At 44.2% G+C, this 13,752-nt stretch overlaps 1 protein-coding gene across 2 annotated transcripts in view; it reads right to left on the bottom strand.

The window, feature by feature from the left end:
• Positions 1-13,752, bottom strand: part of LOC137413465 (twinfilin-1) — a 74,315-nt gene that overhangs the window by 14,694 nt on the left and 45,869 nt on the right. For both annotated transcript variants that reach the window (XM_068098891.2, XM_068098886.2), the window contains exons 2-5: positions 10,940-11,017; positions 10,536-10,714; positions 7,844-7,939; positions 7,649-7,753 (exon numbers count right to left, since the gene is read on the bottom strand). In XM_068098891.2, the coding sequence (XP_067954992.1) occupies positions 7,649-7,753; positions 7,844-7,939; positions 10,536-10,714; positions 10,940-11,017 (458 nt within the window). The remainder of the gene's footprint in view (positions 1-7,648; positions 7,754-7,843; positions 7,940-10,535; positions 10,715-10,939; positions 11,018-13,752) is intronic.

The following is a 13,752-nucleotide window of genomic DNA, read 5'->3' on the forward strand; positions in this document are numbered from 1 at the left end:
CGAGGACTTCCAGGAAAGAAGTTGGTATTTCAAAAAAGTGGATCTGGGGTGAATTAACGGGGGTAGAAAAGATCAAGGTTTTGGATGGGGGAAGATAAGAGATGGTGGTGAACAGCTGTTTTAAAGACCTGGAGGGAGGAGTGGGATTGAAGAGAGTGAGGGAGTTTGTTCCAGAGGTGGGAGAAAAGAGGAATGAAAGGGTGAAGGTGAGCAGAGAGTCTTGATTTTGGCAGTTTAACCATAAGAGGGTTGCTGGCAGATCTTGTGCGAACTGTAGGAGCATTTGGGGGACAGAGCACAGATAGAGCTGGGGGAGCTAGGCCAGATAGGAGTCAGTAGAAGACGGAAAGACCACCAAACCTGCTTGTGGTGAGTAAGTGAAAAGCCCTCGGAGTTAACTTCATTGGGTGGGGGGGAGGGGGGCTTGCAAAGATTCTGAACGCTTTGGTTTCAACAGCGTGAAGCCGAGCTAGATGTGAGGCAGGAGCACCAGCCCAGAGGGGAGAGCAGTATTCCATTGAGCTGCGGATGAAAGCCTTGTATGTGGTGAGGAGCTCAGGTGTGCCAAGGAAGGACTTCGCACAATGGAGGATGCCCAGTCGGCGACTGGCTTTGGAGGCCAGCCTGGAAATGTGGTTTTCCCAGGAAAGATCATGGCAGATAGTGAGACCCAAAAGCTTGAGCGACAGAACTTCTTGGAGAGGATTGCTGAGAAAGTAGATGGGATGGTTTTCCAGTCGGTCTTTTCGGAGAGACATAGTAAGAGTGTGAGATTTGTCAGGATTGAAAGACATGTTCCACTTGTTTGACCAGTCTGTGATTTTGTCCAGGTCTGCAGAGAGTGAGGAGGCTGCAGACTGCCGATCTGAGGGATGAGGAATGGAGCGGCAGAGAGTGGAGTCATCAGCAAAGAGATGGAGAGGATTTTCCAGAGAGTCGGAGAGATCATTGATGAAGACCAGAGAAAGCACAGGGCCCAGAACACTACCTTGGGGAACTCCAGCCAGAACAGGAGGGGTGATGAGAGAAATCCATTCAGGGCCACACGTTGACTACGACCAGAGAGGAAGTCTGCAAGCCAAGCGTGGAGATTTCCATGGATACCATAGGAGGAGAGTTTGGTGAGCAGAGCGGGGTGCCAGACCGTATCGAAGGCACGTGATATGTCAAGGGAGACAGCTCTGATTTCCTGTTTGGCATTGAGGACCTCCATCCATTGTTGAGACAGCAGAAGCAACATGTCCAGAGTAGAATGACCTGGTCTGAATCCAAATTGATGATCGGAGATCAAGCCATTGGAGAAGAGGAAGGATTTGATATCCGAAGCAATGATGGATTCCATGACTTTGCTGATAATTGGGAGTAGGCTGATTGGTCTGTAGTTGCAAGGATCTGTTTTTGCACCTTTTTGTGTAAAGTGGTAATGTTTGCTGATTTCCAAGATGCTGGCAGATGACCTTGAGCAAAAGAGAGGGTGAAAAGAACAGAGAGAGGGTGAAATAGAGCGGCCGAGCAGGATTTTAGGACCCGTGGGCTGATGCCGTCTGGTCCAGTTGCAGAATCAGAGTGGAAGTTTGTCAAAGACTTCTCCACCTTGTCAGGAGAGAAGGACACAGAGTCCAGGAGCAGTTGGGTTCGGGGGTAAGGTGGGAACAGAGAGAGATGGGATTGGGACACACGATTTTGAGGCAAACAAAGAGTTGAGGCATTTATCACGTGCGGTGTCAACTTTGTAGCCATTTGAGGTGAGGGAGGGGATGGAGGGGGAACAAACCAGAAACGGATTTGACCAGATGCCACCAGGATTTGGAGGAAGGAGACAGGTTTGAGAGTTCATTCTTGAGTGTGGAGAGATGGTGCTTCCTGGCACTCCTGAGGGTAGACACACACTTGTTCCGAGCTTGGTGGAAGGAACTGAGATTGCCTTCAGTTGGATTTGCCTTCCAAGAGGCTAAGGCAAGTTGTTTCACGGCAACTGTCTCACCACAAGATTCAGTGTGCCATGGACGGGAGGAAAGGCAAGACATCTGAAGACAAGATGGGATAAATCTGTGCATGAGAGAGGGCAGTTTGCTTTGGAAGAATTCCCAGGATGAATTGATGTCAGAGGCAGTAGAGATGGGAGACCGGTCCAGATGATTGATGGCTACTTGCAGCCCGCGCCAGTCGGCCTGAGTGAAATGCCAGACTTGTCGGCGCTGAGGAGGCTCTCTGAGAATGGCCAGAGAGATGTCCACTTTAACAAGCACATGATCAGAAGAACCGATTGGAGCAGAAGAAGAGCAGCAGACATTTGCAGGGAAGTTTGTCATAACCAAATCTAGAAGAGAAGATACTCCATTGAGTGAGATCCGGGTCGGGAAATTGACAGATTGTGTCAGTCCCAATGAGTCACAGAAGTCCTTTGCTGAGGTGCCATGGCTGGTGAGAGAGGAACCCACACCCAGCCAGCTGGCATGATGACAGTTGAAGTCGCCACATATGAGGAAGAGAGGGTTGGGATGAGTTGATAGAAGTTGGTCAATGTTGTCAGACAGCGACATGTAAATGGAGTCATCACTGTTTGGAGGACGGTGCAGAACACATATGAACAAAAGGTGGGAGCGGAGAGGAAGCCGTAGCCAGAGGTACTCCTGGGGCTGGGGTGGAGAGAGGGCAGTGCAAGGAAAGTGAGAAAGAGAGTTTTTGATAAAGATAGCAACCCCACCACCAGGACGAGGCTCAGGTCTATCATACCGGAGGAGGGAGTAACCAGCAACAGATATTAAGGAATCAGAGACATCTTGAAGGAGGAAAGTTTCTGTTAAGCAGATCAAGTCTGGATTGTCAGAAGCAACCTGAATGGAGAGATCAATCAGGTTTGAGCAAAGGCCCCAGATGTTTGAGGTCCATATCGTTAATGAGGAGAGAGGGGGAGCATCGGATGCAGGAGAGGGGAGGGGTAGGGTCAGATGAAGGAAGAGAGGGGGGGGTAGGAAGAGCAGTTGATAGTGTGTCAGAGATTACAGAAGAGTTACAAGAAAGGGAAGGATGAGGAGGACGAAAGGTTTGATGGTGATGGGATGAGGCACAGTGAGGGGTTCTTTGAGGGGGGGGGGGCAGAGGAAAGTAGAAGGTTGGGGGAGGTGCAGGTATGAGATAGAAGGGAGATGAAGTGTGGAGGAGGCAGCTTTGAGAAGGAGGTGGGAGTGGGGAGAATTGGAGAGGGATGGTGTAGGGGGGGAGATTTGAAGGGGAGGGGTTGGGGGGGAGTTTTGAAGGAGAGGAGTTCGGGGGGAGTTTAGGAGGGGAGGTGCAAGGGGGGAGATTTGGAGGGGAGGGGCAAGGTGGGATTTTAGAAAGTGGATGATTAATGAAAGACGAACATTGATAACAAATTGGGTTTATTGTGATTTTCAAGTTAGAGATCCTTTTAAGAACGATGGAGGAGGGGTGGAATTAATGTGAATTTAGAGCATGTCGTGATTTAGAATTATAAGAGATTGAATTTTTTTTTGAAGTGGAATGAGTTGGAGAGGAAATTGAAAAGAGCCTTTTAAATAGGAAGAAAAACAGTGTGTTGTAATATACCACTGAATAAAACACTGCAGGGGAAAGTTTAAACATATTTAAATGAAACCGTGAAGAACAATCTAATATTCACAAAAAAAAACCAACGGGGAGAGGGAGCCTAGAGGGACAACCACGAGTCACGTGAACAGGGCAAAAGGTGTCAGCAAAAGGAACAGGGCAAAACAGATCTGGGAAATGGCGTAAAAATTGGGGTGAAATGGGGGTGAAACACGTGGTCGCAGAACGAACGAACGAAAAGAGCAAAGAAGGTAATGTTTTTGGTTTTTTTTGGTTTTTTTCTAGTTAAGAATTTAAACAAGGAAGTATGGGGTGAAAAGACTGGGAAAAGACTGAGAGAACGAGAGTAGAAGGACCACAATCAACCACTGTGAAAAAACAAGCCTCAAGGTAGGAAGCTTCAAGAACTAGGCCGCAAGCTCATGGGTTTGTAGTTAATGGAATCCGTTTTTGCCCTTTTAATGTAATTTCCTTTTCTCCAATGGCATGGAGAAATTAGTTTGGATTCTGTTCTAGTCACTCCACTTTGAATTTGCTGCTATATCTCTCCCTTTAATCTCCTTCCCCAGTGGAGGCTGGAATGGCCCATGGCAGCATCTTGGGTCAAGTTATATTCTTCCCGTATGTAAATGGCCCTCTCTGGCACCTATTTTTCTTCTTTACAGAAGACTCCACATTGTCCCTCCATTCCAATGATAGGCCGGCAGCAGCTGCATCCCCCTCCCGAAACCTCGAGAGGATCAGGTAATCATTTGACACATGGAACGTTTGACACATCCAAGGAAATCTAGTCCAGGCAAGAAATTCAAAAATGTGCTTATTTAAGCTGCATGAGGCATTTTTGAGGAAAAGCAAACAAATAGGTTTTTCTGAAAGGGATTTTCGTGCTGAATATGAATATCTTGTTTGTGTTTCCCAAAATTGCCTAATTAGGTCATTAATTAAGGTCAAAGGTCAATAAGTGCAAAATTCAAGTTTTCACAGAAATTATTTTATTTTTAATATCCAATACAGTGGCGAAAAAGTTTATCGAGTATCTATCATATTAAGCCATATATCGTATGTCAAAGATTTGAATTTAATGGAAAATGTGAGAAGTTCGCTGTTCATGGTAAGAATTGTGGTACATGTGATAGGGACATGTGATATGTTCACATGTGATATGTTCGTGAGATGTGATATCACAAGTGATATCATGTGATATCACAAGAACGTGAGATGATATATCATCTCGTGAGATGTGATATCACAAGAACATGTGATATGTTCGCTGTTCAGTAAAGCTGTTCAGTAAATGTGAGTGAGTGAGGGAACAGTAACTGTGAGTTCTGAACTGTGAGTTGTGGGAACTGTGGGAACTGAACTGTGAGTTCAGTAAATATTCAGTAATGTGATGATATATCATCTCGTGAGATGTGATATCACAAGAACATGTGATATGTTCGCTGTTCAATAAAGCTGTTTAGTAAATGTCAGGCACCAGAATCAATGCCACCATCCAGTGATGCTGCACATCACCATATACAGCGTGCAAATTACCAGAGCTTCATATGGAGAGAAGCGTGCAATCCAAACCCAGTAATTCCTTCCCCAATGGACTCTGCTGGATGGAAGCTGGCTGATGGTCTTCTCTCACCGGTGCTCACATTTTTACCCCATATCCCAAAAGCATGCAAGGACATTGTACAGTGTGGCTGCACCAAGGGTTGCACCAGTGATAGGTGTTCGTGCAAGAAATGGGATTTGAAGTGTACGGACGCATGCAAATGCAGTGACTCGGAGACTGTAACATGCAAAAACAAGACTAAATAACGCCAATGCTAGGATATTGCCACAATACGGTTATTTGACACTTCATCAGTGTTGGTTTAAGGGGGTGAAATATAAATATAAAATATAGAAATATAAAAAGGTGACATATTCCTTTCTAATATATTGTTGTCATATATAGAGAGGAAACCAAAATCAGTTTTGGTGGCCTACGTTGGAAAAGAGACAAATCCATGTGACCAAAATTGAACTGTTATTGAGATATTGGCAATTGAACCGTTATTGAGATATTGGCGATAGAATCAAGAATTCCTATCATATTTTTCATTTAATTTGAATATTCGGCACATAATATGACGTTTAATTTGAATGATATGTAGAAAATTCTTGTAAATTCATTTAGGGGACGTCAAATAGGACCTTACGAAAATTTCATTAAAATTCGCATTTTGTACTAATTAACCCTTGACCCTAATTGGTGGCTAATTCTGCAAATTTCGCAAAACAAACAACAAAGTCTCATTCCCCTGAACCCAGACAATGATGCTATGCCATATATTCTTTTCACTGGTGCATTTTGACATGAACATCAAAGGGAAATCGACTGACATGGCACTCCGTAGAAAGGTCAACCGTTACGGAGATATTCTCCATAGAAGTGAAAATTTCTTTCACATTTTCCATTAAATTCAAATCTTTGACATGCAATGTATGGCTTAATATGATAGATATTGGAAAATCTTTTTTACCACTGTATTGAATATTAAAAATAAAAAACTTTCTGTGAAAACCTGAATTTTGCAGTTATTGACCTTTGACCTTAATTAATGACCTAATTAGGCAATTTTGGGAAACACAAACAAGATATTCATATTCAGCACAAAATTCCCTTTAAGAAAAACCTATTTGTTTGCTTTTCCTCAAAAATGCCTCATGCAATCACATTTGCTGGAAATTGAACCAGTCTAATCTCACATTCTCACCCTATCTCTGGAAGGAGTGTCTTACAAACACACACCTATCTATTTCCTTTTTCAACCGCTGGAAGGTTCGGTTCTTTGAACTTCTGGAACTCATCATCAGCCACAAAATCTACTGGGCAGACCATATAAAGCAGGGCCCCAAATCTAAACGCAGGCTGGGTATCCGCAGGTCAAGTCCAGCTTATTATGTCCAGCTTTGTCCTACTGATAGCTAGTACAATGCCCTTCCTCGTCCATTACCCAAGATTTTTAACTGCGACATGTCACGCGTCTACAAGAGATCCGCATTGCTGTTGTTCTTGTTGGGGTCGATCTTTGAAATGTGCACCCATTTGTCAGACCCCACCCACAATTGTCGCTTGACTCCACCCACCATGGCACCCAGATGAAATAATATGGCCGCCATCTTGGTTTTCTGGTGGGCCTAAAACATCACCCCTGTAGGCCTCTGCTGATTATACACTGCTCGAGATTGTTGCGTCAGATTTCCATTGGCTTTGTTTGGGTCGAGTGTTACGATGAGGGATCCCAAGAACTCTAATCGTATGTTGAATAAAAATTATTAGTAAGGTTTCATCAAGCGCGTCAGCACACACATGCCTCCTTAAAAAATAGCATTACGTAATTTTTGAACAGCCCCGTATTGGGGTTGAGCAATCCATGACCGTGTGACGAATCAGCTCGTTCTGATTTAACCATGGCATTCTGATATAACCGTGGTGGAGGCTGACATGAATGAGAGGTGTCGAGTTATTTTTTTTAAATCGCGTTTTAAACGTGTTTCCCAATCAGCCCGTTACTAGATGTTGTCACAGGTTGTGACCACAATGCGGTCATACTTGTTGTTTCATGATTTGTATTATATAATCAGATTATTTGATTTTTGTATTATTTATATGATGTTCCATGGAAAACTCACGACTCCTGGGCCTTTTCCTGATATGTATCCTTCAGGAAGAGTCCAATATTGGGGCAGGATAGTCAATGCTACTTTTAAATAATAATAACAATCAAATATTTGCATTAGTGAAATCAGCAAGTTTGAGCACTGACAAGTTAGGCTGATGTTTGCAAAGAAAGACACATGGAGGTACAATCGCATTGTATTATAATTACGCAAGATTATTAAAGCAAAAGCAAGTCAAGGCCTCACACATAATCCTGGTGGCACAAAGCCCGAGTAATAGGTTCGGAACCCTGACCTAAGGAACCCTACCCAATCCCATATCTGTTCCGGATCAACAAGAACAAGTTAGGGATAGTGGGCCTAAAGAGAACAGAAACGTCACATAAACAGCACTAAAGCACACAGTGGCTGCACACACCTCATCCAGTCTTATCTTCTGGAGCTCCTCTTCAGCCGCTGTGAGGGGGCCAGGCACTGCTCGTGTACGCAAGTGTTTGTTGTACCCCTCATATGACACATCATCCTGCAGAAGATGTAAGCAGAGGATAAGGCATTTTGCAGACACGTGCAAACAGAGCACATGAAAAAAAAAGATTTGTATACATAAAGTTACCATGGCAGTCCCAAAAACTTCATCTTTGATGTGACCCACGCCGAACTCTTGTTTGATGCCGGCATGAGTTGCAGCATACAGCATCTTCTGCTGGATCTGCGGGAAAGGTAGTTTTGTTTCTAGTTGCTTGTGACAGGTAGTGTAACAGGCCACAACTTGGACGATACCTGAGAAAGCCAGAAACCTAAGCATTGTGCACAACTGGACTGGAAAATGGCAAGAATAATGGATGAAATCCTCAGGACGTTGAATGAGGTATTATAACCACCGCTGGAAGCAAGCTCACGTTTCGGGCGTAAACCCTTCATCGGAGCAAAATAGAGGGACAAAGGGTTAAATCTCTGTCTCTCCATATCTGTCTGCATGTCTGCCCATTTCCCCTTGCTGCGTCTCCTGCTCATCCTAAAATCGCGACTAGGTAGTTAGTTTCACCACTATTGCAAGGACAATGCATGCATGCCAAGTCACGGCAAACATGTATCTATATTATAATAGGCTACGGTGATTCTGTCTGTCTGTTGGACGTCTGTCCGGGGGTGTGGCTTACTCGGTTTGCAGAGTAGCTCCACCCACTCCTCCTTCTCGAATAGCTTTGAGGCCTGTTTAGGTAGGCCCGTGCTGTCTTTCTCTCTCACACAGGTTTATTGTCCCCCGTCGCACAGCGTAGCGAAAGGGGGACTATGGCTTTCCCCTCTGTCCGTGTGTCCGTCCGTGCGTGCGGGCGTGCAGGCGTGCATGCCGACGTGCGTGCGTAAGCGAAGGACCGCATTCAAATTTGGTGTGTGGGTGCAACCCACGTCAAAATCCAAGATGGCCGCCGCCATGTATGTCTGATGCCATGTATGTCTGAACCTTGTAACCTGCATATCTTGAAAAATAAGCGAAGTACCAACTTCTAATCTGGTGTGTGGGTGTATCTAGGCATAAGGAAGAACGCTATTGAAAATTGGGTCGCCACGTCAAAATCGAAGATGGCCGCCGCCATGTATGTCTGAACCTTGTGAGATGAATATCTTGAAAAATAAGCGAAGTACCAACTTCTAATTTGGTGTGTGGGTGTATCTCGGCATAAGGACGAACGTTATTGAAAATTGGATCGCCACGTCAAAATCCAAGTTGGCCGCCACCATATATATGTCTGAAACTTGTTTCAATTCTAATTCGATATATCATTTCATTTTTCGCAGTCGCTAACATAGTTTTAGACTCGGTTGAAAAAAAACGGGAAGAAAATCCGATGAAAGTTGCCCTTTATAGAACGAAATAAATTCTCAAAGGATCTTGAGTCTCTCTCACGCCTTTATCTCCAATCTAACTCACCATATGATTTCATTTTTATTGATGGTTTTAGACTCGGTGTCAGCAACGCGGGAAAACGCAGATATTAAAAATACACCATATCACCGCCCAACACCGCCAACAAGTATCATACACCGCCCAACATGACACAGACGGCAACATGTCGACATTATCGCTTTTCCTTTAAACCGAGTGAACCGAGCCGAACCGAATAAACCGAGTGAATTCACCGAGCGAATTTCACCCAATTCCACCGAGTTTCATGAAATTACCGAGAGATATTTCTTCGTTTTTATTTTATTAGTTACCAGCAGAAGTACCAGGCGTTGCCGGGCGGGGGAGGGGGGAAGGGCACGTACACTTTAAACATGTATATACATGTGGGATGTGGGATATGTACATGTGGGACATGTGTACGTGTGTGTGTGTGTGCACGTGCATATATATGTGTGTGTGTGTGTGTGTGCGTGTGCGTGTGTGCATGCATATATGTGTGTGTATGTGTATGTAGGCTAACCCCCGCTCTAGCAGGGAAAATGGCCTTAAAATGCATGTTGTTGTTGTATGTGTATGTGCATATATATGTCTGTGTGTGTGTGTATGTGTATATATATGTGTGTTTGTGTGTATATGTGTCTGTACGTGTGTGTGTTTTTGTGTATGTGTATATATGTGTGTGTGTGTGTGTGTGTGTGTGTGTGTGTGTGTGTGTGTGTGTGTGTGTGTGTGTGTGTGTGTGTGTGTGTGTGTGTGTGTATATATATGTGTATAATGTGGATACATATGTATATACATATGTGTATATGTGTAATGTGTATATGTGTGTGTGTGTGTGTGTGTGTGTGTGTGTATGTAAACATGGGCCGGTGTGTGTGTAAAGTGTGAGGAGGTATTGGAGAGGAAAATGCAGAGATATCTTTTTTTAAATCGCGCCATGATGATAAACGAAAATACACCGCCTAAAATAACAGTCGACATATATTTAAAATTCGTCACACACATCCATGCCCATGGGATTCCCACGGGTGACCCCGCTAGCCTTACTATAATTCACCAAATGTCCGTCTGTCTGCCTGTCCGTCCGTCCGTTCCCAGGTACCACAAAAACGGCTAAACCAATCGTAACGATATTTTGGGTGGGTAATCCTAGGACCCCCTGGAGTAAAATAGGCTATATTGTTTTTCCAATTTCAGCCTTGGTCTCCAGCATTTTCAGGTTTGGACTCCCGCCTAACCTTATTGTCCCGGATACCGTAAAAACGGCTGCACCGATCGCAACGATACACCTCCATGCCCGTGGGATTCCCCTGGGTGACCCCACTGGTGTAACTAATGCAAGCCAGTCTGGCACAGGAAGCAAATCACGACGTTGAGATGTTGCTGAAAGAAATACCGGCGAGTTTTCAGGAGACCAGTAGATGAAAAGCCACTCGTAACCCAAGGCGTTGCGCGAGTCGAGGCGGAACAGGAGATAGGTCGGCTGACTCTCGTGTAGCTGGGGCACCACCATAGTCTGGTAGTCATGATGCCATGAACCAGAAGGCTTTTTCTGCTTTCCCAACACCAACCTCTCTGCAGGAAAAGTTCCCAGGGAGTGCTTTACAGAGAAGCTGCTTGTCGGGAAGGAATTTTTAAAAAATCATCTCGCATTTCATTCACTATCAAGGACAGCTACTCCAAGCTTGGGAAAGAGTAATATGAGTGAATATTGAACCAACACATAATGCTCAAGGAGAGAAAGCAGATCATTTGAAAGTAAACAAGTCATAGTGGGAACTTCCACATCACAGTCCTCACCGTTTTCGATGGAGACCTTGATGAGACGGACGTTCCCATTGCGCGCCTTCACAAACACATCCTTGAGGTCCGGTGTCGCTATCAACATCAGATACATGGTGGCAGGCCAAACAGTCACTCCAACGCATAAACAGGTCACAACAAGCCAAACACAGTACCAGGTGACCTGGGGGCGACTTGAAAATCAGGTCAAATCTCCGTATTCTCAATCACAGATTAGAAGTTACAAAACGGTGGAGAACGAGAAGAATTGAAAATTCGCTACAGTGTTATGATCACAAGAAGCTGTGACGACGGAGCAGATGAGGAAGGGTGGACAACACCAGGAGTGCGACTAAATTTAACGTTATGACGGCCTAATTCCATCCCAGCTAAATATAAGCCTTGACATCATAAACGAGTGCCCGTTATTGAGCTATGATAATTTAAAAAAGACAACAAAGTTTTGAAAATTTCAGAACAACAACTGCAAAGGAACTCGTAGTGCTGCAAAAACACCGATTCAAATGTCGGCAGCGATAACATCTTTGTTGCCACTCTTAAGAGCATGCCCGCTTATGCAAAGGAGCAAAGACGAGCACCAGCCGGGCAAGTACTTTTGGCAGTATTATTGTACTTTTTACATGAATTACTTGAAGACGTTGGTAGGAAATGGACAAATGATCACAATATGTGGAAGTTGATCGTGCGATCCCAGCATCATGAGCAGTGCTCAGATGGGAAGTTCACAAAGCTATGATTCTGTACCAAATTGGCCAGATTTCTTTCCTCCCTCATTTCTGTACCGAATGGTAATAGGAAAACTTTTGGGAACAAAGGAATCCAGGACGAGCCAGCCACTTAGGCTGTGCTCCGAATATTAAAGGCTCGAGCGAAAGGGAAGGGGATAGTGGAGAACCGGAGGAAGTCACGTGAAATGCATTAGCCAAAGCTTAGCTCACTTCCTAAGAACTTCCAACATCAAGGCAATCGGATCCAGGTTTCTCTCGGGACTAGGGAAAACATAAGAGGTTTCCTGCCTGGAATCGGTGGTTCAGGTTGAACTCATAAAAATGAGAACACCTGAGATCCTTCCCACCTCTCGCTCGAGAGAAAACCTGGTTGAATTGACATTCAGTGTTGCAGTTTTCAAGTTCACCCTTGGTATCGGTCAACATAGATCGGTATAGATTGACCGATATAGATCGGTCAATAAGAAATTATCATTAATTAATCAGATGATAAAATAGTTTGTGGAGTTCCATAAAACGCCCCTCTGCATGCCCCCCTCACCTCCACATTTAAGCCATTTGCCATTATGATAATTCAATTTTTTTTTTACTGTGGCATTAAGCTCTGAATGGATGAGCTGTACATATATCACAGATCTAACAAAGACACGAGTCGGGACTTGCAGAACAGTTTAGATATGCCGACATGCCTCTCAGATGTCAAGCCTGGGTTCAAATCTCGACCCCCGCTAGAAGCGGAAGAAAAAAAAACTCCAACAGGAGGATCCATCTGCCAGCACTGGACGTTGATCGATGTAAAAGGAATCGCATGATGTCTTTTGTGAAGAGCGAGTGAGAGATCATCGACACCGTGGAACAAATTCCAAAGTTCTGCCACCTGTAGATGAACATCAAGCTTAGCCAGCTTGTTCGTGAAAGACCTGGGTCAAAAACCTTCCCTGTCAATCCCACAAGAAGGTGGGAATAATTGGAGCTATTAAAAAGTAGCAACTACGGAGATCATAGAACAACTTACCCCATGCAGTCTTGAGAAAAAAGACATGGGAGTGGTCTGTGAACAAGTTTTGCGGTCTGTGAATTTGCGGTCTTTCTGTCTTCTACCGACTCCTATCTGGCCTAGTTCTCCCTGCTCTGTCTGTGCTCTGTCCCCCAAATATTCCTGCAGGTTACGCAAGATCTGCCTGCAACCCTCTTCTGGTGAAATTACCAAAATCAAGACTCTCTATTCACCTTCACTCCTTCATTCCTCTTTTCTCCCGCCTCTAGAACAAACTCCCACTCTTTCTTCAATCGCACTCCTCCCTCCAGGTCTTTGAAACAGCTGTTCTCCCCCCATTCAAAACCTTGATCTTTTCTACCCCAGATAATACACTCCAAATCCACCTCTTTCAATCTCGAACTTCATTCCTGAAATTCCTAGTAGTGTTCACTTGTTTTATACGGTGAACCTTACCCCACCCCCCCCCCCCCCCACCCCCATGCTTCCTCCCCCCAAGCCCTCTCCCTCCCACAGATCTCCCGATATCCCTGCTCTCAAATGTTGTACTTGTGTGCTTCCCTCTCTCTCCCCATCTTATCTCCCGCTCCCTTTATTATATGTTTTATGTGCCTGTTTAGGTTTTTGTGTTGAATGTGTTGGCTCTTACACGAGCCTCAACTTTGTATGCAAACAAGACCGAAAGTCTAACAGTGGCGTAGCTGGGATTGTTTGATACTTTAGTTGAAGATAGACGTATTATGACGTAGCGTGACACAAAATTGCTGCTACTTTAATATACAGAAGATATATTTTAACCTCTAGTAACTTTGCCGTCACTACAAAGGGATTAGTGTTGTTACGTTATCATTAGTAACAATTACATTTATTATAATATTAACGTTACGTTATCATTATTACGAAAATGATATTCCTATAATAATAATAAAAATCGAGGCTAATTCTTTACTTCCGCTGTTACACCACTCATCATTGATCATGAACCAAATGTTCCCACTCCCCCCTCCAGGTCTTCAATCAATTAACTTTCCATTCACTACATTGGGATTAAACTGTTATGGTTATATTTACTATATTATTATTAT

Source organism: Myxine glutinosa, chromosome 1 (genome assembly GCF_964187855.1).
Source record: "Myxine glutinosa chromosome 1, kmMyxGlut1.1, whole genome shotgun sequence".
Lineage (NCBI taxonomy): Eukaryota > Metazoa > Chordata > Myxini > Myxiniformes > Myxinidae > Myxine > Myxine glutinosa.